Source organism: Triturus cristatus, chromosome 6 (assembly GCF_964204655.1).
Source record: "Triturus cristatus chromosome 6, aTriCri1.1, whole genome shotgun sequence".
Lineage (NCBI taxonomy): Eukaryota > Metazoa > Chordata > Amphibia > Caudata > Salamandridae > Triturus > Triturus cristatus.
This window is the reverse complement of record NC_140589.1, coordinates 1,062,630,952-1,062,654,057: the sequence shown is the minus strand read 5'-3', so window position 1 is coordinate 1,062,654,057 and position 23,106 is coordinate 1,062,630,952. Positions and strand designations below refer to the sequence as shown.

Here is a 23,106-nt window from a genome sequence, read left to right as displayed (position 1 = left end):
TGAGGATGTATTTGATGAGGTGAAGGCGGAAGTGCTACCACCACATAGACAGTTTGACTGCCAGATCGACCTGGTGCCAGGGGCCAGCGTTCCCAGCGGCAGGCTGTATGCCCTGACGGAGCCTGAAAACGTGCATCTCCGGGGGTACCTGGATAAACTCCTCAAGCTAGGATTCATCCGCCCATCCAAGTCTCCGGCCGCCTCGCCACTCTTCTTCATCCCGAAGGCTAATGGGGAGCTGAGAGCCTGTGTGGACTTTAGGGCATTGAATGCGATAACCATAAAAAATCGGTACCCCTTGCCTCTCATCAGTGTACTTCTGGAACAGGTCAAGAAAGCTCGGATCTACACCAAGTTGGATTTGAAAGGGGCATACCATCTGGTGCGCATGAGGGACGGAGACGAGTGGAAGACCGCCTTTAAGACCAGGTTCGGCCTTTTTGAGTACCTCGTCATGCCGTTCGGTCTGTGCAACGCCCCGGCAGCCTTTCAGTACTTTTTGAATGAGGTATTCAGAGAGGAGTTGGATATCTACGTGGTCGTATATATCGACGACATCCTCATCTATTCGTCCAGTGTGGAGGAGCACGTACACCACGTCAAAGCTGTGCTCCAAAAGCTGAGGGAAAACATGCTGTTTTGTAAACTCAGCAAGTGTGACTTCCACGTCACATCCGTGGAATTCCTCGGAGTGATGCTGAGTCCAGAGGGACAGGAGATGGCAGAACGAAAGATCAAGGCGGTGAAAGAATGGCCGGTGCCCCAAAGCGTGAAGGACGTCCAAAGTTTCATTGGCTTCGCCAACTTTTACAGGCGGTTCATAGATGGATTTTCAGGAGTGGTGGCCCCAATCACACAGCTACTGAGGAAGTCCAAGGAGTTTGTCTGGTCCCCTGAAGCGAACAAAGCCTTTGAGGCCCTGAAAAGCGCCTTTGGTAAGGCGCCGGTGTTGGCTCACCCCGATCCGGATCTCCCCTACGTGGTGGAAGCGGACGCGTCGGATGTGGCGCTGGGGGCTATCATGTCCCAACGCAACCATGACACAGGGGTGCTTCATCCCGTTGCGTACATGTCCCGCAAACTCAACGACGCCGAACGCAACTACCATATTGCGGAGAAGGAGCTTCTCGCTATCAAGGACGCCTTCACCGAATGGAGGCATTGGTTGATGGGGGCAAGACATGTGGTATCGGTGTACACGGACCATCGGAACCTACAGTTCATGACAGCCACTAGACACCTTTCTCCCAGGCAGCTGCGGTGGATGATCTTCTTTGCGGGGTTCAACTTCCGCATCACATATCGGCCGGGGACGGAAAACCGAAAGGCGGACGCCCTGTCCCGTCAATCTGCAGTTAAGGAACCATTGCCTGCGACCGAGCGTTCCATCATTTCCCCGAGGATGGTATTGGGGGTTATCCAACCGGATACTTTCCTGAGGGGAATAAAGAGAGGGATCAGGTCATTCGCATGGCGGAGGTGGCTCCTCAGTCACAGAGAATGGCAGCTGAAGGACGGGATACCCCTGAAGGGCAGGTGCCTATTGATACCCACGCCTAGGCTAAGGAAACAAGCATTCATCTGGTGCCATGACTCTCCATGCGCAGGTCATTTGGGCTTTGAAAAAACGGTGGCTAGCATGGGACGGCATTTCTGGTGGCCAACCATGAGAGTGGATGTCAGGAGGTGGGGACAGGAGTGTCCTACGTGTGCTACCATGAAGGCCGACCATGGCCGAACCCAAGGGCTCTTACATCCACTTCCAACCCCGGATAGACCATGGGATAGCATATCAATGGACTTCGTGGTGGGCCTACCGGTAGACCAGGGGATGACGGCAATACTGGTGGTGGTGGATTACTTGACGAAAATGGGGCACTTCATCCCCTGCAAGAGAGTCCCTACGGCCGGGGAATTGGCGTCACTACTCCTAAAGAATGTGGTACGACTGCATGGATTACCTGGGGTGATCGTGTCGGACCGGGGGTCGCAGTTTACTGCGCAATTCTGGAAGACTTGGTGCACTGCGCTGCATGTTAAGACCGCCCTGTCCACCAGCTACCACCCTCAAACGGACGGCCAAACCGAGCGCCTGAACCAAACGCTCAAACAGTATCTGCGATGTTTTGTGGACCAGGGCAGGGAAGAATGGGTCGACTTGCTATGGGTTGCAGAGATAGCCTATAACAACGCCACTCACAGCTCCACACAGTCATCTCCGTTCTATAGCAACTATGGCCAACATCCCAGGTTCTTGCCATTTCTACATCCGTTCAGAGAGGACAGGATTCCCGCCACAGCGGACAGGGTGGCACACATAAAAGACACATTGATGCGCTCAAGGGCTGTCCTAATAGAGGCCAAGAGAAGATACAAGGCTGCGGCAGATAGGAAGAGAAGGCCCGGGCCACTGTACCGCACTGGAGACTACGTCTGGATATCCACAAGAAACATGAGGTTTCGAAAGAACAGTGTGTTCCATCCCAAGTACATGGGCCCCTATCGAATTACCAAGTGTATGGGTCCCGTGAACGTGAAGGTGTGCTTGCCCCAGTCATTGCGGATACACCCTGTCTTTCATGTATCATTGCTCAAACCAGCACCCTCCAAGCCGTCTGGGACACCTCGGCCGGTATGCGTGGAGTCGGAGGTGGAGTATGAAGTGTCGGGCATACGGGCGTCCAAATGGCGCAGGGGGAAGCTGTGGTACCTGGTTGCGTGGAAAGGCTATGGCCCGGAGGAACATTCATGGGAACCGGCTGAAGGGGTTCATGCTCCGCGCTTGGTCTCCTTGTTCCATCGGCGTTTTCCTGCCAGCGCTGGACCCGTGGGGAGCCGCTGAGAGGGAGGATGTACTGTCAAGAATTCCTGTCATACAAGGGAAACACGCCCTTATGTAAACAGGAGAGCTGTTACATAACTCAAGGAAAACACGCCCTTATGTAAACAGGAGAGCTGTTACATAACTCAAGGGAAACACGCCCTTATGTAAACAGGAGAGCTGTTACATAACTCAAGGAAACACGCCCTTATGTAAACAGGAGAGCTGTTACATAACTCAAGGAAAACACGCCCTATAAAGGGAGGAACCGGGAGGTACAACGCTGTCGGATATTGTGTTCACACCGACGTACCTGCTTCGTGAAGAGCAGTGTTCCGGAGTGGTGCTCCAGTAAGGCAAGAACGGAGGTAGGTCGAGTCGTTACTCCCTGGGCCGTGTCTTGCCCCATCGTCACCTGTGAAGGACCCGGAAGCTCTACCGGTCAACCATTGAGCTTCGCTTTTTGACTCGGCTGAGTCCAAGCGCAGTGGCGCTTTTGCTGGTTGGAGTCGTAACTCCCAGCCCGACCAGAGACACAGGGACTGCCAGCTGTAACGCACACCAGGAGGTGTTTGCCGCGTTACAGACTCGGAAGTCCACAGGATCGATCGAGCGGCTGCTCTCGGTTCAGTCTTCTTGCTTGTGATTGGGGTATCGGTGACGCATCACCAGGAGGTGACTCCGCGTCCCGGTGCAGTCTGAGGAAGAGGTTGAGCGGCTGCTCCCTTCAGGTAGAGACCCCGGCTGGGTGTTTCCCTGACTCCTCGATTCTCCCCAACACTCTTCGTGCCCCTCACAGCCTACCGATTGGCATTGTCGGCCATTTCATTTCTGCCCTCTGTTGGCATACGCCGGGACCGGCGTATATGCAGAGGACGGTTAGGACCATCCGTGCTGTGGGCTGGTAACGTACTTAGCCTGGAGGATTCCAGTGACTATAACTTTTGTTTATTCTTTGTGTTTTATTTGCCTTCATTAAAACAACTAACCCTTCACTAGTGGTTGCGTCCTCATTGTCGTGTCTGTTAAACGATCCTGAGACGTTCAGGGCGTTACAGTAGGGTAGGGACAGAAGTACATGAATATAGGTTAGGGTAAATGTGAGCATTCATAAGGTAAGAGGTATTGAGATATAAGTACAAGGGTTTTGGTAGGGGCAGAATCAATTGTATAGTTACATGGACATAGGTATGAGTAGAATTGTTTGGGGGATAAGTAGGTGGGCAGGTAGGTGTACTGGTACAAGGGTATAGCCAGTGATAAAGAAACTAAGGAAATGGTAGGAACTAGCAATATAAGGACATAGCTAGAGGTACAAAGGTATTGATAAGACTGCAGGACAGTGTAAAACAGCGCACACGAGAGGAAAGTAGAAAATAGGAAGAGACATGAGAGGAGAAAAAAAGAAAAATATTGTATGACACAATTATCCATTTCATCGCCGCCTTTCACGATGTTGGTTGAGGTAATCTGTGGCCAAAATTACACTGTTAACTGTCATGATCTCCTTATACTCTGACACATGGGTCAAAATTAAGGTGACCTCAAAATGGGCCCAGTCGGAGAAGATCTTCCCCAACTAAGGATTAAAGGAAGGGTGTATCCTTGCCCCCTGCTATTTCATCTATATCTAGTAAATTTAAAACCTTATCTGGATGAAGCACAAGTTTTCCCACCACGATTAGAGGGGCAGAAAATTAAAATTAAAATTCTACTATATGCAGACAACCCAGTGCTTATATATCAGAAGCCTATTGGTATGCAGACATCACTTGAGACACTAGCCTACTAATGCGAGAGTAATAACATTTTAACCTAGCTAGGACCAAGTTATAATTTCTGGTCAGAAACTAATTAATAGTAGTTGTTTGTGAGTAAAGAAGAGGTATAGAGAGTGTTGGCTTATAAATATCTACGGGTATGGTGGGATGAGAGAGGACAAATTGTTCCCCTTGTAAAGGCCTTAAAGAGCTCTGCCCAGTGTCTGACTTGGGCTTCTCAACAACTTCAGAAGAACCTGACCTCCTCGCATACTACAGCATTATTGAAGATTGTTGACGACTGCTAATAGTAAAATAATGCCCACCTTAGCTTATGGAGCCATCACCTTCGAATGAAAACTTGATATCTGGCTGGAAAAAACAATGCAAATGTTTCTGACAACTTTTTCTCTTCCAGATTGTACCAGCCCCTCACAAATCTGTTTAGAATTTAAACTCTCAAGGCAACATTTGCAACTCAAAGCCTGATTTTTTCATATTGTGCTAAACTAAAGAATGAGCTAACAGGGTCTGTGAAACACCATCATTGGCAGGCGATAATGCAGGAGATCTACACTTAAAGCCGCCACTTCAACACTTCCTTGATCAATCTGGAGGCCCAAGAAATATGGAGGACCAGACTTTTGCAAAAATGGACTTCAGGAATACTGTTGAAGCAAGCTAAAATTATCTCAGTAGACCTTGACATTAAGGATTTGGACACAAGGTACCATTATAGCTGGGCAGATAAAGTATACGATTCTGCATCTTTGCCAACCTATTTAACTCAACCCCTATCTAAGGTGCAAGAAGCTGCAACTGTTGCGGTTAAGATTAGGGCTAATTCTCCTGAAATTCTACTGGTATGGGAGGCTGACACATGTAGATTATGTGGTCTGGCGGAAGAATCACTCCTCCATGTGATATGCACTTGTGAGAAGCTGCTACCCATCAGGAAATTCTGGTTGCAACCCATCTTCAGAATCCAGAAGAAATGTACATGTAATGAGGTGATTCACTGTTGCTTAAAGGAAGAATCAACCCAGCTGTTACGGTTCCTGAAGTTCTTAAAGGCGGCTGCAAAGGAACGGAATAATGTAACAGCTGGAATTAGATCTTCCAGGAGTCCCCTCAAAAAGCATTGTTGTGCATAGCCCAGCATTTACACTGCTTTTTTTTTTTATTATTCTTTTTATTGAGAGTTCATAAAGACAAAATCAATAATACAGAACACATTTATAATAGAATTAATACGGTACAGGGCACGTTGGTGCAAAAACATTTTCAAATTGCATCAATTCGGAACTTAATTATGAAGTGCAAAGTATAAAAATAAAAAGCATAATAAAATTTCAACTATTCAGAACTTAATTGTAAAGTGCAAAGTGCATAAGAAGAAACAATCTAGCAGACTGTTAGTTAAGATGATATAATTAAGAATAAATGCTGTCAGAAAATATGATAAAAAAGACTAGGTTTTGAACACACTCCAAAACTTCTCATATTTCTTAAGTGCCCCTGATCTCAGTGCATATTTCCTTTCCCTGCCCTGGATTCGTAGTAGTTTTGCCTTCCAAGCCTGAAAGGTTGCTACTTTATCGGTTTTCCAGGACTGCAAAATAAGGGATTTAGCTATTAGGGAGGCTATGAAAAGGGACTCCTCATATGGAGTGTGGCTCGTAGAGCAGCCTAGTACAGGAATTAAATCGTCAAACATTGTAGTGGCTTTAAGCTCCAGGGAGAGGTATTTTTCAATGTCCTTCCAGAATGGCTGAATTTTAAGACATTCCCAGACAATATGTTTCCAGTTCTCTTTCTCCTCACACCGGAAACATTTATCAGCAACTAGGGGAAAGACACTGTGGAGATAGGAGGGAGTTCTATAGATCAACCATTTATTATAAAATTGCATGCATCTAAAATTAGCGCCGCGAAAGATTGTTTTATTAAATGTATTTATTTTATCCCATACACACTGGTTGATTTCAATATTTTCCCTCTTCTTCCACCTCTCAATGATCCTACTAGAGGATTCCAGCCCTTTGTCCTCTTTTAATAATTTGATCCAAATACTCATCTTTTTTTGAATTTTATTATTCAAAGCTGTCGAGATAATTTCTTTGTGGTATAGATTTCCTATATCCAACTCTTTAAGCCTTGGATTTAGCATACAGAAAGACCAATTCAAGGTGGAATAAGAGAGGTGTATCTGTCTGGAGATTTCATCCCATGACTTCCACCTATTTCCGGTAAGGAAGTCTTCAATCTTTACAAAGCCATTTTCTTTCCAGAGATTTATTGTTTTACTGTCCATACCTCCCTCTTCTCCCAAATTGAAGTTGTTCAAATCCGTTGTATTACTTATTCTAGGAATAGAGTAAAATTTCAAAAACTGAATTTTCTGTTTGAAAATCCACTGGAGGGATTTGTAACGAACTTTCTTTGGATCTTTCGTAGTTCTAATCGGGTCGGTTATTTTTACTTCTGACAGCATCTTCTTCATAAAAAAATTGTCTGCCTCGTTAGTGTCGGAGAAAAAAAACCTAAAACTGTGATGTGCAAAGGATGCAAAGTAATATTCTCTAATATTTGGAAGGGACAACCCTCCTTGAACAGAAGGAAGGTATAAAGTGTTACATGCAAGCCTTGGAGATTTTTTGGCCCAGAGAAAAGAGGAAATCAGGGCATCCACTTTTTTAAAAAAAGAGACCTGAATTACACAAGATACAGCATCGAATAAAAAATTAAAAAGAGGTAGAACCGACATTCGTATTAGTGCTGCTCGCCCCATTAAAGACAGGGGTAATAAATTTCAACGCTCTAGAAGAGACCCAACCTTTTTTTACAGAGGTGAAAAGTTCAATGAAAACAGATCTTCCAGATTGTCCGATATGAATATTCCCAAATACCTCTTTGGGGATGGGTTATATATTTGCCTAAATTCTGGTACTAAAGTGTCTACAGTGCAGTTTACTAGAATAATTTCCGTCTTGTTAACATTAATTTTATAACCCCCTAGTTTTTGGAAAACCGAGAATATTTTTAAAATTTTTAATTGGCTAGAGGGTTTAGAATTTTAAAAAAGGGCAATGTCATCGGCGTATAATTTTATATTAGTCATGCCTGCTACTGGGACTGTTTCGGTCCGTATATTCCTAATCGCAATCGCCAAAGGATCGATAAATAACGCGAATAGAATTGGCGACAGGGGACATCCCTGTCGCGTGCCTCTAGTGACCAGACATGTCCCGATATTAGAATTATTGATGATAATCTGTGCCCTAGAATTCGTATATAGATGTTTTAAAATAATGATAAAAACCTCCGGGAAATTAAAACTGTGCAGAATAACAAAAAGGCAGTCCCATGACACTAGATCGAAGGCCTTCTCCGCATCTGAAAGCCAGATTTGAGCCTTCACTTTATTTGATTTAAAAAAATCCAGTGCCTCCAATACAAACTTTGTATTTGAATGGAGATGCCTGCCTGCAATAAAACCACACTGATCGTTAGCTACCAGACATCCCACTATTTTATTCAATCGGTTTGCTAAAAGTTTTGTAAAAATGTTATAGCCTGTATTCAGGAGACTTATGGGTCTATATGAATTTATATTCTCCTTGTCCTTTCCTTTTTTTAAAATGCTAACCACCACAGCTAAATGGAAAGAGTCTGGCGGGGGGCCTCCTTGGAGTAGGTCATTCAGTAAAAGTAAAAATTCTTTATGTAAGGTTCCTCCAAATTTTTTCAAAAATTCAATAGGAAGACCATCGTCACAGTTAGCCTTACCGTTGGGGAGAGAACTAATCACCTCAACTAATTCTAACACTGAGAATTCCTCTGTGAGGTATTTCTTGCCCCCATCATCTAATTTCGGTATTGGCAATTGCTCTAAGAACTCCCTAATAGAATCAGGTGAGGCCCCTTCGGTCGCTTGATAGACTCCTTCATAGTGTTTTAAAAACAAGTCGCCAATAGAGGCTGTGGTCTTAGCATGCAATTTAGTAATGGGGTTGATTAATTGATCTATTCTATTGCGAGCCTGATTTTCTTTGGCTTGCCAGGCCAAGAGCTTCCCGGTGTATTCGCTCTCCTCATAGATCCTCTGGGCATAGAGATTACTATTAGTTTCGCCTAGGTCATAGTAAAAGTCCCTCATCCTGCTCTTAGCCTCGTAGAATTTTTGCCCGGAATGCATTGATCTAACCCTATAGTGTTCTTGGGTTGCCTCCGTGAGATCAGTTTGAAGTTTTATTTTCTCCTCCTTTCTTGCCTTCTGCTTTGGAATTTCTTTAGATGTTATTAACCCACGGAGAGTAGCCTTACATGCATCCCAAATGGTATTTAATGGGGCGGTGCCTCTATTCTGTGCAAAAAACTGCTCGATATATCCTTCAATGTCTGCACACCATTGAGGATCAAGGAGGTTAAGATTATTAAAAAACCACCTTCTAGCAGGGCTTATATCTTGTAATCCCAGCTTTACCTCCATGGAGACTGCCGCATGATCGGAGAAAGCATTAGACAGATGTATATAATTATATAGCTCTAGAACATGAGAGGTTAAAAAAAAGTCTAATCTAGATGCAGAGTTATACTTTTCTGAGTGGCATGAATATTCTCGTTTAAGAGGATTAGAGAATCGCCAATGATCCATGATATCAAGGTCTAATTTACAAGTTTGGATAGCCAAAGCGGTTTGGGGTTTATTTTGTCGACGATCTTTTTTGGAGGAGTCCAATGAAGGATTCTGAAGAAAATTAAAGTCTTCCCCCCAAAATATTAACACAGGAAGCCCTGTTATGGCATTCTTTAACTGTAAAATTGGCAAAGAATCATCTAAAATTGGTGCATACATTGTAGCGAGAATTATGTCTATATTATTTAATTTACTGTGTGCAATTGCCCATCTACCTCTATGGTCTGTGGCTGTACCAGCCAATGTAAAACCTACATGTTTTCCTATCAATATACATACTCCTCTCTGTGCTAGCCCAGCTGAGGAAGATATTTTATGGCCGGTCCAGTTCTTCAAAATTTTATCTGAGTCATCCTGATCTCTATAATGGGTCTCTTGTAAAAAGATAATGTCTGGGTTTAAATTTTTTAACCAACATTCGATAGCATTTTTTTTTACGAACATTGTTAAGACCAAGAAGAAAATAAACTTTAAAATAAATTTCAACATACTATTAATTCTTTGAGAGGAGAATGATAAAACATTGAAAAAGGCAGCCATAACAAATAGATAAAGCTAAAGGAATCCGTGCCGCGCTGAAGGGGTTAATATTTGTACTGTTTTGTTTATAACTTTTCTTATTTCTTTTTTATGTGTTTTGTTTTGTGGGTATTAGAGAGGAGTGTTTGTTTATTTCAAATATTTTTGTTTTATATTTCTTACATTTATTTTTAAATAAAATCTTTTTCAGAATAATTTTCATTTGAAATATATTTAAATATGTTTATTTTGTTACATTTTTATTTATTTTTCAGTTAAGGAATTGTTATGGTATTTTTAACTCCTCAAAATTACAAAAAATTTCCAACTGTTGCTAAGAGTTTGTTCATTTTGGAGTGGGATAGTTAATCTCACCACTCCATCACTTTCCATACACTTGCTTAGATCGAGTGGTAATAATAACTCCAACCTTCAAATCTACTACTTTCCCTGCTTGTGCTTTTGTTGGAGTATTAGTAGTAAATCTAACTCCTTAAAGGTCCAACACATTCCCTACTGTGGCTTAGACTGTAGTAGAAATGCTATATCCAACCTCTCCAAAGTCCTCCACTTTTCGCCTTTGCTTAAGTTGGAGTGGGAATAGTCAACCTAGCCTTTCCAAAGTTCAACACTTTCTCTACTGTTGCTTGGATTGGAGTGGGCAGAGTATATCTAATCCCTCCAAAGTCCAAACTTTCCCTCCTATCGCATAAGTTGGAGTGTGATTAGTAAGTCTGTCCTCTCAAAAGTCCGACATTTTCCTTACTGCTGCTAGGATTGGAGTGGGTATAATATATATAGCCCCTTCAAAAGTCCAACACTTTCCTTATTATTGTTTACATTGGGAAGGGAATAATAAACCTAATTCCTCCAAAGTTCAACACTTTCCCTGATTTTGCTTCTGTGAGAGCAGTGTTAGAAATTGGGTTACTTTATGGCTGAGATATGTGCCCTGGTCAAGCAGCAACCACAATCCTTGTCAGGGCAAGGCACAAGCAAACTCCAAATTAACCTGTGCTCAACCCCCTGATATCTTGGCGCAGAGCATTCAGGTTTAACATTGAGGCAAAGTGTAAAGTATTTGTGCAACACTTCAAACAGTAACACAGTGAGAACACCACTCAAAAAGATCCCATACTAGTTTAGAACAATAAAGCCTAATTGAATAAATATAGCAAGACCAAAATGACAAAAATCCAATCAGTAGAACTTGAGTTATGAATTTTTAAAGAATAAACTGTAAAATAGCACCTAAAAACGTAAAGCGCCAACTGAGGCTTTCTGGTCGCGCTGGATCTGGTCAAAGCCAAAATTTCAGGCTGACCATGATGGAGCGCAAGTTGGAAACAGTCCCAAGTTTCACCTTCTCAAGTTTTGATGCCAAGAGTCTCATTCACAAGGGGAGCAAGGAGAGTGTCACGGGTGGTGGTCAGTGTGGCACAAGGAACATGCCGGGCATAGTGGACAGAGTGGCTAGTGCTTTGCATTGGCGGTCTATTGTGGGTGAACAATTTTTGCTGTACAAAGCGACGAGCTGACAAGGGCTTCTGATGGATTTTGGTGTGAACTGGCAGGTCTCATGTGAACAAGCTTGTTGCCAGTCACAATGAGCCCAAAAGCTTGATTTTAAGAGTGCTGAGTGACACCAAGGGTCCAGAAACTTAGGGGCACCACTTGAAGGTCAGGAACTTACTGCACTAGGTCCAGGAGTTGGTTGGGAGCCCTTTATCTCCCGGAGGCTCAGATCAGGAGGCCAGCAGACTAGACCCTTGGAGTCACTATTGCGTCCTGGGTTCGATGAAGTTGCACATCTAGTTCTTCTTCTTCACCAGGCAAGAGGGCAGCAGGTCGGCACAGCAAAGCAGAAGTTCCTTTATAGCAGCAGTCTAGCATAGTGGGAGTCCTTGTAGCAGCTCAGCAGTCTTTCTTCCTGGCAGAGTATCCACAGGTCCAGAAGTGTACTGAAGAGTTGGTGTCTGAGGTCCTTCTTTTATACACAGTTTTGCCTTTGAAGTGTGGAGTGGCTTCTAGAGGCATTCCTTTGAAGTGCACAGAGGTCCTACCTTGCAGGTTCTGGCTCCAGACTAACTACAGGGGGTATGCAGCCCTTTGCGTTGAGGCAGGACCCACCCTATTCTATTGTGAGTGGGGCTGTATACAGCTCCTCCCCCCCATCCTGCCAGTGTTGGCCCATCCAGTGACACATACGCTTCCATTTTGTGTGGCTGTCTAGGAAGAATACATAAATCTCCACTGTCACCCACACCCAGTCATATGACCCAGAGACAGGTTGTAGGCACCAAATGGCGAAGGCAATAAAATTACAACTTTCAAAAAGTGCCATTTTCAGAATTGTAATTTAAAATGTGACTTGACCATAAGTTAGGATTTTAAATTAGGATTCCGAACCCACCAAACATGAACTGGCTAGCTCTTTCCATTTGGAAATTACACTTAGAAAATGTAATAAGGCAACTCTAATGCTAACTCATTGGAAGGATAAGCCTTGAAGTAGTGAAAAACGTATTTAAGAGTTTTTTACTACCAGGACATGTAAACTTAAAAGTACATGTCCAACTTTTTTAATACACTGCACCCTGCCCTTGTGGCTGACCAGGGCCTACATTAGGGGTGACTTATATTTATTGAAAAAGAAGATTTGAGCCAGGAAAAAGTTTATTTTGGCAGTTTAAAATGATAATTTAACACTGCCCACAAACAGGCTGCAGTGGTAGGCCTGAGACACATTTGAATGGTAGTTATGTGGGTGACACAATCAGTGCTGCAGGCCTACTAGTAGCATTTCATTTACAGGTCCTGGGCGCATGTGGTGAACTTTACTAGGGACTTACAAGTAAATTGAATATGCCAATTGGGTATATGCCAATGTTACCCTGTTTTATATGCCAATTGAGTACAAGCCAATGTTACCATGTTTTGAGCAGACAGCACACACACTTTAGCACTGGTTCGCAGTGGTAAAGTGCCCGAGTGCTAAGGCCAGCAAATACAGGTCCAGCAAAAATGAAGGAGTGAAGGCAAAATGGGGGTGAACCTGCAGAAAGGCCATTCCAACAAGTTGTAAAACTAACCTCATCAAAGTCCAACACAGTCGATTCTGCAGAAAGGGCCCAGTCTGACACAACCCCCTCCAGCCAAAAGCCAGGGTAGACTATTCAATACGTTGATGGGAAACCATTCTCCTCACCTGTGGCCCCTATCTGTGCAGCACCTAAACATAACATGCTTACAGATGCATTCCAGTAGGCAGATAGTTTTATCATGGCCAAAATGTGGTGTGGCCCACTGCACCCCTAGTATCAGAGTTCTATCCCCAATCCAAGGAAAACTCTGCCTATTAGCTAAGTAAACGACAAATGGCCACTGACAGCTGTCATTGTCAATAGTCCGGCCCCAGGCCAGCCAGGGCTCCTTGATCTCTGAGGTTTCTCAGAGTGGGGGGGCACCCTACTTCCAATCTACCCCCCACCAGTTCAGGGGTGGGAGCCTGTGACTTGTTACTCAGGCCGGGGTCCATACCCTGAGCCTGAACATGTGCTTGGAAAGCCAGGGCTTCCAGGAGGGAACCACCACCCGCCTCAATGGTAACACACTCTGTCTGTGTCATGCCGGGGTCTGCCGGGCGCAGGTCTCCAGCCCTCTGTCTCTGTGACATTTCAGAGGTCCCCCCAGATCATAATTGGCCTTATCAGGGCTAGTCTTTGGGTACTCTGTTCTCAGAACTGGCAACCTCTGATCCACTTGTTCTCCCACTGTGGACTGTTTCCACCTCCTGCCCCTCCATTTAGGTGTCTGTACCTTCCCACTATGGAGTGGTACCCCCAGAAAATTGAATTGGTGGGGTGCCTTGGGTGACGGCCACACCCAGCTTCCCTGACACTGTGAAGCTACTGCTGGAGCAGAGTTTTCAGTTTGAAAATTCTGGGGCTTTTGAAGCTCTGGCATGTCTATTCGTTGTACTGATTTATTAATAATTAAAAATTAATTATTTGTCTTGTGCAAGTGCGTTTATATTAATCAATCCGTTTGTCCTAACAAGAGAAGAGAGAGTTACACGTGGGTGTGCATAAATATGCTGTTTTAAAAATAACGTGCGTGTTTTTCATGTTTAAACGTTGCTATGTGCTGTTTATTTTTGAGCACAAAACGCTTTCCGAATTAATGCTTTTCTATGTTGCAAGTGCTAGATAAATGCATACACATAAGGGTATTAGTGGGGTTAACACTGTTTAATCACTATGCTGTGGTAACGTTGTTTTGTCTCTTTTAATTAAGATGGTCTATTGAGGCCTATGTTGGCCTAAGAAAAGATGGCCGACTTGTGAGCCTGGCTGTGATTTATAATATGAAAACTGTGACGAGGGAGACCCCTGCTGGAAATGGTCCTGAAGCTAACTGACCATGGTCCTTGCTTGAAAAACTTTCCATGAGGACAGCAGCAGTTTTTGGGAAGTCTCCAAGAGAAGTGAAAGTGTCCTTGGCAGCCTTGGGAAACAAAGGAGCCTTAGAGAGAAGCTCTGAACTGTGGCTCGATGGCCGAGGAGAAGCAGGAATAATATGATACATGTTTTATTTTCTTGGTTCCTGTTCCGTAGTCTTCGTTATGTGTACTTTTCCTGAGCGGAGATTCTCAAATGTAGCGATGTTACATCCTTTCCTTCTCGCTCTGCTCAGCAAGTCCAGCGGACATTATGGTTTTTTCTATGTTCCCAATGTATCTTTCTATTGTTTAGAAACTATAAGAGATGTTAGCCTAGAGAGGGTCTTTGCCACTTGCCATTTTGCCTTTGCCGCGTACCGAATCTGCGTTGCTGAGGATTGATGCTGAAGGGACTTCGTCTTGAGAGACATTTACCGAGAGACTTGTCCTGACCCATTCTGACATTTAGCTAGAATAGGTAACTATGAGAAATGATTTACTCTGATTGATTTTCTTTGACTAATTTTAGATAAAGCAATATAATTTTAAACATGGTGTTGGATATTCTTTCTTGTCAATTATTGGGTTTGCATTATTGACTATTGTTGTATATATATTGTATAGATTATGCTTAAGGACAGTCACAAAAACCAGGTCTTATCGACCTCGGTATAGATGCAGGGTGTTTAGGAGTGTTTCCCTTCCACAGGTTTATTGCTGGTAGAGTATTTGAGCGTATGTTAGTGAAATGGGCCCTAGCGTATGATGTATGCATGTGCGTGTAACTGTGAGATTACTTTATTCGTGGTAGTGGGAATATTGTACACACCCTGATCTCTATCAATTTAATGGTCTTATGTGGCACTGTCTGAAGGAGGAAAAGAAGAAGCAGTGACTCGAGATAATCCGGAAGAGATCTTGAGAGAAGTGGTTGAGGAAGATACTGGTGAAATTCTGAAAGTACTCTTGACTGACATTGGAGAAGAGTCGAGTACTGAAGATTTTGATGTTGGAGATCTAATACAATTTGATGTTGAAGAAATTGAAGTGAAGAATGACAAGTATCCAAACTGAATAAAGGAAGGATTCACTTGGATCAAGTGAACGGAGAGATCATTTGGATAAACTGAAAGCTGAAGAATTGCTGAAGAATTGAAATTGAAAAAGTTCAAACAGTAGTGGAGTAGTAGAAGCTAAACTAAAATGGCTAACATAGAGGATAATAGAAATAGATGTGCCTTCTTTAAGAGGTGGTGTAGGATGTGCTGCTGCTGTACTGGATTATTAATGCTTCTATGGGGTGTTTTAGTTTTATTAGTAACTTTTAAAGTAGAGTTTGAAATGCATACAGAGAATGTGACAAATGTAGAGAAGAATTCACAAAAAGTAGTTCCAATTAGAATTAGTAATACTTACATACACAAAGATAGGTCAATTAATAACTTTTCTAGTAATGTTTTTTCGAAACTGTTATATGAATATGTGAAGACAATGGAAGTAAGGGATTGCTACGTCTGTATGCAATTACCTGCATCCGTTTCAGAGGGTGTTACTTATCATCATTTACCAGCTACATATGGTATTTCCTGTAGTATTTTAAGTAGTGTTTTTTATTTGTTAGGGAGAGTAGATTATAAGATGTCTAACAGAGATAGTATTTTTGGGCACTTGCCAATGAACAAAGAGCTGAATCCAGCTAAAGAAGCTAACACTTTTGGTGAGATTTTTATTGAAGAAAAAGGATTAACATTAGATTACATTTTTAAGAATAATTTAACTTGCAGTTTGAAAGGAGAGGAGAAAGCTTTCCTGGATATGGTAGAAGAAAGGAGATTGAACATGCATGAGAAAGCAGGAAAATATAAAGTGAGTGAGAGAATTTGGGACATTGAGATGGGAAAAGAGTTGAAGAATGGGGCTAGTCCAACTTTAGCTCTAGATGCACCACAGAAGGGTAAACTTTGTATTACAAGAAGGAAATCCCAATATGATACATATTTTGTCGGGACTAGTGAGTGCCATGATACATACTTCATTGCAACAGGTTGGGGTTTCAGAGGTGGAGAAGATACAATTTTTCCAGGAGTATATTATGTTTGTGGGAATAAGGCTTATTACAAGTTGCCTGACCATTGGTATGGCACATGTTATGTGGGCTTAGTTTTTCCAAAGATTTTTCATATAGATAAGGTAACAGATGTAGAACATATTAACTTACTAATGCGTTTTAAGAGAGAAACTTGGTCTGAAATAGTGGGTGATATTTTTGGGGTTTTGATTCCAGCAGTGGGAATTTCTTTGAATGCTTATGGAATTCGGAAACTGTCCACAGTGGTTGATCGCTTATCGACAAATACCGCTGGAGGGTTTCTTTTGGTGAATACGGAATTAAGTGCCGTACGTGCCATGTCTATGCAAAATCGACTTGCCCTTGATATTCTATTGGCCAAGGAGGGTGGAGTCTGTGGAATGCTGAAAGTTCAACATTGTTGCACTTACATTCCAGACGAAAGCAAAGACCTGAAGGTCTATATCAAAAATATTACTGATTTGCATGAAAAATTAGTACCACTTGAAGCTGAGAGTTTATGGACTAAAATAGCTAATAAAATGATAGCTGTTAAGGATTTTATTGCAAAAATAGGTAGCACTATTATAGGTAGAATTTTGTTTCCCTTAACTTGTATAATTGTTGCTTTATTAATAATACGATTGGTGTGTGTGTGTTGTAAAAAACAGGGGAGGGAGGAAGAAATTGAATAAAGAAAAGGAAAACAAGAAGTTGAAAAGAGAACCTCAAGAAATTGAACTAGAAGAATTAAGGGAGAGTGTTTACTTAGAGACAAAAAGGGATGATGAAAGAGTGACTGGTGTCTAATGTTGTGTAAAGGGGAAAAGACATTTCCGATTTCTCCTAAAATGGGACTAAATTTTCACTAATTTTTTTTTTGGGTTTATTTGGTGATACAATCACCAAAGGGGGGATTGCTGGAGCAGAGTTTTCAGTTTGAAAATTCTGGGGCTTTTGAAGCTCTGGCATGTCTATTCGTTGTACTGATTTATTAATAATTAAAAATTAATTATTTGTCTTGTGCAAGTGCGTTTATATTAATCAATCCGTTTGTCCTAACAAGAGAAGAGAGAGTTACACGTGGGTGTGCATAAATATGCTGTTTTAAAAATAACGTGCGTGTTTTTCATGTTTAAACGTTGCTATGTGCTGTTTATTTTTGAGCACAAAACGCTTTCCGAATTAATGCTTTTCTATGTTGCAAGTGCTAGATAAATGCATACACATAAGGGTATTAGTGGGGTTAACACTGTTTAATCACTATGCTGTGGTAACGTTGTTTTGTCTCTTTTAATTAAGATGGTCTATTGAGGCCTATGTTGGCCTAAGAAAAGATGGCCGACTTGTGAGCCTGGCTGTGATTTATAATATGAAAACTGTGACGAGGGAGACCCCTGCTGGAAATGGTCCTGAAGCTAACTGACCATGGTCCTTGCTTGAAAAACTTTCCATGAGGACAGCAGCAGTTTTTGGGAAGTCTCCAAGAGAAGTGAAAGTGTCCTTGGCAGCCTTGGGAAACAAAGGAGCCTTAGAGAGAAGCTCTGAACTGTGGCTCGATGGCCGAGGAGAAGCAGGAATAATATGATACATGTTTTATTTTCTTGGTTCCTGTTCCGTAGTCTTCGTTATGTGTACTTTTCCTGAGCGGAGATTCTCAAATGTAGCGATGTTACATCCTTTCCTTCTCGCTCTGCTCAGCAAGTCCGGAGGACATTATGGTTTTTTCTATGTTCCCAATGTATCTTTCTATTGTTTAGAAACTATAAGAGATGTTAGCCTAGAGAGGGTCTTTGCCACTTGCCATTTTGCCTTTGCCGCGTACCGAATCTGCGTTGCTGAGGATTGATGCTGAAGGGACTTCGTCTTGAGAGACATTTACCGAGAGACTTGTCCTGACCCATTCTGACATTTAGCTAGAATAGGTAACTATGAGAAATGATTTACTCTGATTGATTTTCTTTGACTAATTTTAGATAAAGCAATATAATTTTAAACATGGTGTTGGATATTCTTTCTTGTCAATTATTGGGTTTGCATTATTGACTATTGTTGTATATATATTGTATAGATTATGCTTAAGGACAGTCACAAAAACCAGGTCTTATCGACCTCGGTATAGATGCAGGGTGTTTAGGAGTGTTTCCCTTCCACAGGTTTATTGCTGGTAGAGTATTTGAGCGTATGTTAGTGAAATGGGCCCTAGCGTATGATGTATGCATGTGCGTGTAACTGTGAGATTACTTTATTCGTGGTAGTGGGAATATTGTACACACCCTGATCTCTATCACTACCACCAGTAGATGGTCTCTTGGTACAAACCAGATCCTTTAGCTTGTGCCCCAACTGGGAGCAATCCAAGCACCTGGTTGAAAAAAGGGTGCCCTGGGTCTCCGCCCATCCAACCCTCCCCTCCTACGTTTAGAAGGGACATAGGGACCTGTGCCCCCAAACCATACTGGGGCCTGGCTGGGTCACTGTTTACCTCCCCCTCACTTTGTTGGGAGAAACTTGAGCCAACCTCCTTAGGTTCACTTTACAATCACAATACCTCCCCAGACACTCTGGTACTCAGCCTGAGGTCTGCCTCCTTTGCAAGCTCCCTGGGGTGAGTGAGCTTGCAGCCCTCCAGGTGTTAGCTCTGGAAAACAGTGACTGAACTTGTGCTTTCTGGCGATCAAATTGTACAGCCCCTCATAGGTGTTTACCTACTACCCCAGTGTTACCATGTTTGAGCAGAGAGCACAAGCACTTTAGCACTGGTTAGCAGTGGTAAAGTGCACAGTCATAAGGCCAACTAAAATAGGTTCAGTAATAACTGAGGAGTGAAGTAAAAATATTTGGGGGTGACCCTGCAGAAACGGCCTTCCAACAAGTAGTAAAACTAACCTCATCAAAGTCCAACACTTTCCATACTGTTGATATGATAGGAGTGTGAATGGTAAATGTAACCCTTTCAATGTGCAACATTTTCCCTGCTTTTGCATAAGTTGAAGTGTGAGTAGCGAATCAAGCCACTCTAAAGTCCAACAAATGCCCTGCTTTTGCTTATGTTGAGTAAATCTGACACCCTCAAAGTCCAGCAATTTTTTTTGTGTTGTTGATTTAGGATTCTTTTTTGATATTTTATTTTTATTATGTTTAAATTATTTAAAAGAAAATATTAATGTATTTAAATTGTATCTTTGTTGGTTGAGTACTAATTACATTATTAAGTTAAGTTTGAGAATGTGTTAGGTATATATGTTTTTAATTTCTAAATTATTGTTAATATTTGGAATGTCATTTTTTTAATTGTTTAATTTTTTTTAAAGTATAGACATATATTTCTTTTTTATATTAAAGATTAAAAGAATTTATTTTTATGTATATTATTTTGTAGTTTATTATTTAAATAAGTATATAATGATATATATATATATATATTACTGTTTTAACAATATTCTGTTCCGCTATATTTTGCACACAATATTTTGAAAGTAGGTAAACTTGATATTTTTGTTGACAATATTTTTGACACAATATTCTTGTATCGCAGTATGTTTGTAGACAATGTTTTGTCATATAATATTATAGAAACAGTGGATCGCTTTGGCTGTGGCCTCCTCTGCTGGTTGCCACGATAGAGTTTCTAGGATAACAGAAGTTTTATCGCTTTGTATCTGTGGCTCAATGAGTTTTAACTCTGTCTCTTTTTTTTATGACTCATTTAGTCCTCCAAGCCATCACTTTGTATTTTGCATTAATGATTTTAATTCCATTCACGCTCTCAGTGACTGGTCAAAACCGTTTTAGAGATGGTGTCTGACACACACGTTTTGGGCTTGGACTCCCACTTGCTGCAAATGAACAAGATATTTGGGGTGTGCTGAATGTGCGGTATTTACTTTCATGTAATTCATGGGATTACACAAAATTATGGCAAAATTACACAAAAACACATGTAATTACACTTTTTGGCCTTAGAATGCATTTAAATAAAAGCAGCACAAACAACAGCTACTTGCATTCTAGCGTTCCCGTACGTTCCCTATCATTTTGCACCATTCATTGTAAATTTTCTACTGTGAATGGTGTGTAATTACACTGAGAGGCGCAATGTTATAATTCCAGGAATTTCGGGTGAATGTCAAGTTTTGTAGATAAACTTTGCACATGGGCCAGAATGCCTTGTGAATGGTGCACAATATTTTTAATTTATGCACAATTATTTTAATTCAACATTCTGTGCAACAAGTTTAGAGGCGCTCTGGATTCCTGAATTAGTATTCTTTAAAAGTTTTGGATTACATTCCCAATGGCCCAAAAACATTAAGTTATAGACTTTTAAATGAACCTTTACAACTCATTTTGTTACATTCACTCAGTGTGGGGGGGGGGGGGGATGAGAGGGGCAATAGAATGGTGGAGTTCTGCCTGTACATCTTGAATTAGATTTTTTTTCCCTCAACTACCCCTTAACATGTAGGAAGGATAGGAGCTGCAAGCAGAACAGCATGTCATGGGTTGATTTTAAAGGTTCTTAGCCACCTAAAAAGGAATGCATTTCTGTTGTTGCCGAGTACTACATGCCAACATTCTGAGATTTTGACATTGCTCCCAAACTTGCACCCACAGTTATGGTAAACATCGGTGGTGTCTGCATATTTTGTTAATTATAGGTAGTGATGTTAAATGACGTGGGCCACTGAGAGTGAGAATGAATCACCAAGTGACAATGAACGTGTAGAAAGCACCTATTCAAACATGTAACAGTAGTATAATGTAGCAAAGGAGGTACAGGATTTTGAGCGATTCGTTAGTATTGTTGTGACAAGCTTTTATCACAAAAAAAAATGCCTCACCTTATTTCAATTCCTTCGAACATCTATTTTATCAATGTTAAAGTTTGAGACATGACAGTATGCTAATGGTAATTGTGACTTATAGGCATGTAGAACATGGATAAAATATTGCTACCCCTCAAGCAGTATTCTTCCTTGCATTTTAATATCTCTGATTAGCTCAGCTACTAAAATAAGAATTAATAGCATTACTGAAGTTTGTTTTGCTATAGTAATTACTAAGAGCCTTATTACAAGTTTGGCGGTCTGTGAACTGCCGTATCCGCGGTCGCAGTCCGCCTGCCGTATTACGAGATGGAAGGACTCCTATTGCAAAGACCAGTGCTGAACCGCCTACACTGCCAGCGCACTGCCGACTGCAGGGGTCTGGAAAAAAGCAGCTGCCATAGGACTGCACAGAGGAGATTCACCAACATCCGCATTACGAGTTGGCTTTCCGGCAAGATGACCATGGCTGTGGGACAGCCAGCTTCAAATTGGCAAAACCGAAGGATTTGAGGTGCGTACTCACCCATTTAATGTTATTTTGGCCAGTGTTCGACGTGGATCCCTTTCTTCAGGTCCCCCCTTCACAGCAGCATCTTCACTCCAAGGATTACAACCGTGTTTGCAGCGATATAAATTTGAGTCTAATTTGTACCATATACCAATTGCCTGGATTGCCCACATATGGGCCAGACTCCGGCAATGGGTAGCTGTTATTTTTCCACATACATCATCCTTATGTGTGCATTCGACACATATGCAGTCGAAATGTTCACACAGGCATTGATACATATGGAAAACTAGTCACCCCGCTGCAAGATCTCCGCAGCCACACCATCTGCATTATGGTAAACTTGTAATACCGTCACACTCGTAATCAGGCCCAAAGAGTGAAATCAAAATCATCACTCTATACATTGATTATAGCACAACATTTCTCTTTGGGATTGGAAAAAGTGAAAAATCTTCTAAAAATCCATAGTGGGTTTCCCGGTTAGTCTGTGTTTTTCGATTTTTTGAACATACTCAAAAATGACATTGCGTTGTATTTCCTAGTTCATTCGCAACTGGTAATTGCAGAGACTTATTTGGGTAAGTTAATATTTATTTCACGTCAGGGGTACATGCAAAAACAAAGAGGATTTACTCACTGTTCACCGGGGTCCACGTCTCGAAGTCCAATGTATACAATGTCTTTAGCAGACAGGCATGGCTTCACCCAAGAGAATCCTGGAACATCAGGCATCTAAACATAATGGCAAGAATTAGTCCCACAGAGATGTTGAGCTCTGAGATACGTGTGTGCTCTATGTTATTGTGCGCTCTGTATTACTATGCTAACCACTAACTTTGGATCCACTTATTTAAATTGCTCTTTATAAAGGTAGCAGTTTTCCGAATATTATAATTTTGGTTGATATCCAGATATAAACACAACCAGAGTAAGTAATTCGGCAACTTTTGGGCAACATGTGTTAAGTGTAGAAGCTGTGATTAATCATAGCAGAAAAGATGTGATGCTTTATACGAATATGTGATGCTACAACGCGATCAAAATGATCGCGGTATGTAACATCGCAGTTTTTACAACGCAAGTCGTTACAATGAATTGCGCTGGAGGGCGCTGGACTTAGGAGTAGTAAGATTTACTATTCCAACACCAGTCTACGTACAGTAGGGAAGGTGTTGGAATAGTAAATCTTACTATTCCTTAGGTTATAGCGCCCTCCAGTGCAAGTCGATGTAACGCTTGCGTTGTAATGGCAGCGTTCTAAATGCATTGCGGTGTAATCACCGCGATGTAAAGGATGTTTACCCTTTATACAGATGATCAGGAAATACTCTGCAGATTGAAACTGAAGTAAGCAAACTTTTAAATGCTTATTCATTTTGTACCAACGTTTAACACGGAACAATTGTCTCTACCTTGTCAACTCTCACTTATTGGGGGGGGGGGGCAACTGCCATG

At 41.9% G+C, this 23,106-nt stretch overlaps 1 protein-coding gene across 1 annotated transcript in view; it reads right to left on the bottom strand.

Moving 5' to 3' along the window:
- Positions 1–23,106, bottom strand: part of ARG1 (arginase 1) — a 189,098-nt gene that overhangs the window by 36,249 nt on the left and 129,743 nt on the right. The window contains 1 exon segment of the mRNA XM_085611897.1: positions 22,289–22,383. Within this exon segment, the coding sequence (XP_085468023.1) occupies positions 22,289–22,383 (95 nt within the window).